The 3,853-nt window shown below is 43.1% G+C and overlaps 1 protein-coding gene across 1 annotated transcript; it reads right to left on the minus strand.

Annotated features, from left to right (window-relative positions):
- Window positions 1-2,033: 2,033 nt before the first annotated feature.
- On the minus strand, window positions 2,034-3,532 carry BKA58DRAFT_348647 (uncharacterized protein). Its single transcript, XM_046168478.1, has 5 exons — window positions 3,251-3,532; window positions 3,101-3,205; window positions 2,998-3,054; window positions 2,777-2,780; window positions 2,034-2,498 (listed from the first exon to the last, which is right to left on the minus strand). Exons 1-5 carry the CDS (start codon window positions 3,458-3,460, stop codon window positions 2,038-2,040), a joined length of 837 nt encoding a protein of 278 aa, XP_046019977.1. The 5' UTR covers window positions 3,461-3,532; the 3' UTR covers window positions 2,034-2,037.
- Between the last annotated feature and the right edge of the window lie 321 nt (window positions 3,533-3,853).

The raw sequence follows: 3,853 nt of genomic DNA on the forward strand, positions 1-3,853 counted from the left end.
CTAAATAATACTTAGACTATACTTCTAAACTTTTAACTAAAAGTAATCTAAGCTACTACTAATAAACTTTTAGAATAAAGTAGTTTATAGTTCTTTTCTCTATTAAATATAACTTTAGTATACTTATATAGTAGCTCTCTAAGCGTAGTTTCTTATATAAGAAGGTTCTTTAAAGCTACTAGTGTTTACTTATCTAATATAATATTATATATAAGAAGTACTATAAAAAAGTATCTAGTTTAGATAAAAGCTTTAATTCTTATCTTAGTAGAAAGAAGTAGCTTAAACTTAAGTCTATTATACGTTATATAGTAAAAGTTTAGAGTAGTAAAAATATTAAAAAGCTTTACTAAAGTCTATGCTATATCTTAGCTTAAAATAGTATTCTCTATAGAGAGATTAGAGATCTTAAGAAAACTCTTTTAGTAAAAAAAAGATAATAAAAAAAAGCTTTATTCTTTATCTTAATAACTCTTAAAAGTACTATAGTAGAGCTATTTTCTAGTTACTCAAAAAGGTCTAGTAAGCTTATAAGAATAAAGCTTTATAATAGTAATAGTTATAATAATTATAACTATAGAGAGATAAAAAGAATAAGCTTAGAATAAAAGCTTAATTCTTTAAGCTTTGGCTTGTTAAAAAGAAGCGTATTTAAAGAGAGAGAATTATAAAAGTATAGAAGAAAAAGTATACTATAAAAAAGACTAAAGAGAAGTGCTAAAAAACTCTTTATAATATATAAAAGACTATATAACTATTTTAAGAGAATAAGCGTAAGGCCTTATAAGCTTTTAAGCCTTCTAGAAAGTATTAGAAATAAACTATTATTAGTATATTTTATATAGAAGCTATTAGTACTACTATAGTAGCTCTAATATAAAATACTAAAATATAATTAATCTAAATACCTAAAAAAAGTTTTTAAATAGCACAAAATATCTATAAGTATATAATTATTATAATACTAAGTTTTTAAAATATTACTACTAATTACTATAGCTCTATAGATTTATTTTTTATATAGATAAAGTAGTTATTGTTTAGGCATCACGCGATTAAGGCATTGCCCGCGCCAAGACGGAAGTGTGCAATTCGGGCTTCCGCTCCGGCAGCGACTACCACCCGAATGACCCACGAAGTCCTTCCAGACCTTCCCATGATATGTGGACATACAAAAACTGACTGTACTGCGCTGATCACGAGGTTCAATCTGGATCAACGCGATAGGAATACTTCCCGAAATCCGATCTTCCAATGAGCTACACTACCAATCGACACTCACGCTTCCTCAGCAGTCACGTCCACATTAACACTCGTACAAGCATTTCTGCAATCGTACTGCACTACCAATCTACCATCGTTTACTCAGCGCACTCTCGAACAAGCTCGTAAAACGCGCTTGCACGCTCGTCATAATCTAGTCCATCGCCCTGGGATTGCCTAGATTACAACGAGGGGCGGAGACAACAGATACTGGTTTCTGGTCGACATGATCAAGTCCACCGAATAAATCCATGCGAAAGCGACGCTACGGAGCCGACACCGCGACTTACTTTGAGGAGCGCTCAGTACCCTGCGCGTTGGGATGAGGCTGGGAGCGAAGTTGGTCGCGGCGAGGCGCGCATACAGCACATACACGAGCGCTTATGGCATCAGTCCATCGTAGCGGTATGCAATTACGGGCATGAAGCTCAATTATGTCAAGGCTGCTAGGCTCTTGGAACCATGTAGTTTTGCTCGCCGAACGGATTGTATGTGTCGACCCGAGCACTGCGCATTTATCATAAGGACCGACAGTACAAGGCTACGAGACTCCATCGACGTCGACGCGTTGTCTGAACTGGCACTCAGATGCATTGTTCATGTCGGAACTTCGTAGGCTTTTGACAGCCCTAGTACTTTGAGCTATAGCACTCTGCCTAACCTTTCGCCGACCTTCGCAGTTACCGAATGAGTCTCCATATACCCTCGTGTTGTCTTTCGGCATGACATCTCAGAACCGTACTTGATGAGTGATATAGACTATGACTTCCCGAGCTACCTAGAAGAGTCCTCCTTCATGATCCACTCCTCACTAGTCGCATCATTGGTAACAATACCCGGCGAATCATACCCATCGCGCAACTTCGCATCTCTGTTCACTGAAATATCAGGTCCAGACACGATGCCAATGCTAGCTTGCGGTACCCCTTTCCCGCCTGCAGCCCAAGCGCGGGCAGCTCCCGCATGTTCCGCATCCGCGAACTCGTAATCTTCACCATGTTCTGACGGCTTGCCTGCGCCTAGCTTGAATAGGTTGGAGTTTCCAAATCGAAACGGAGACTTGCGCCAGGATGCTCCGCCAGAACTAGCAGCGTTGCCGCTGCGTGCCGCAGATGGTCCAGCGAAGATCCCAGGAGCCATCATTGCTAGGAACGGACGTAGACAAGGTAGGCAGCCGCTCATGATACCAACATTGTACTCGATGCACAATGCCATAGTGACCCGAGACGCAACCCCTATGAGAAGGCCATGTTAACACGATGACAGTCGATTGTGGAACGGTACTGCTCACATGTGGTATCCCATGTCTTGAAGTAGTCTTGCGACCAAACGACCTTCAAGATGCCACCGACGCATGTCAGAACCCCGAAAGAGAAAACCGCGACCAGATGCACGCGCTGTGATAGCGGTAATTTGACCTGCCACAGTGGCGCGACGGGCCAAAGGAATACCACAAAGTCTGACACTACATTGCAGATGCCGCTCGCCGTGAGTAATTGATGCGAGTCCAAACATGTCTTGTTGGTAATCGTGAAATCCCAAAGTGACTGGATCGGACTGGAAAGAAAAGATTTAGTCAAGATCAACTATCTGCCCTGGAATTATGACCTACACGCATTGCAGGATGTAAAGTGCCGACGAGATGGCCCCCCACAACAGCTGGTATCCAATCATCGTCCAACAGAATAATTTGTTCGTTCTCGAGGGGAAAAGCTTAAGGTAGGTCATGCAGACGGAAAGCTTAGTGAGTGTCATGGAAGCATTGTACATTGTGACACTCGCGACGTTGTACTATGAATCATTAGTATGCATGTTGTAACAATTGGGAATTGCGTACTTTTGCAGAGCTCACAAACGTCAACGGGTTTACGTCATAAAGATGACGCCCGAGAGAGTTGGTGGTCGTGACCAACAGGCAGACAGAAATCGCTACGGCGAAGACCTACGCAGGTTAGATACGTAGCATAAGAGCATAGGGTGAACATACGGCTGCGCCAACCATGATCCAGTCATCGGCTCCTACACCTGATTTCTGATTCGCCCGAACGTAGATTCTGCTAGCGACAAGGCACACCATTGGAATGGTTGTCGCGTATATTGCAGCTTCGACAGCCTCCCTTTGCGAGACTGGGTCAACATAGTTGGGTACTGGCCATGTTGCGATGATGGCTGGCGTGAGCGCGGTTCCAGAAGCCATAATGATGCTGGAATCAAGGTTCGTAATATGCGTATGTTTGGGGTTATAGTGCCAGAATGCTTGGTGAATATTACGGACTCAGAGGCCACATGCACGGCATGTACACAGGAGGGTTTAGATTTCAAGACAACCCTTGGACTGCAGTGACAGTGAAGGCTAAGTATCCTGGTGCAAGGGGGTGCCGACCTTGATTTTCAGAACGCTTGCGGGTTCGGGAGTGTGGCTCAACCTTGCTCAACACGTCGTGACTGACATCGGATCTGATTCCGCCGTTAGACAGCGTGCTACCAGCGCCAATTTTGTTAGTGGACGCCATCATTCCCAGTACGCGAAAGTAATCGTCGAGTCGCCAATCAATCTAACACGATAGACGATCAGGCCGCCTGCTTGCAA

The sequence above is a fragment of the Alternaria rosae genome (assembly GCF_020736505.1).
Source record: "Alternaria rosae strain MPI-PUGE-AT-0040 chromosome Unknown BKA58scaffold_14, whole genome shotgun sequence".
In the NCBI taxonomy this organism is placed as follows: Eukaryota; Fungi; Ascomycota; class Dothideomycetes; order Pleosporales; family Pleosporaceae; genus Alternaria; species Alternaria rosae.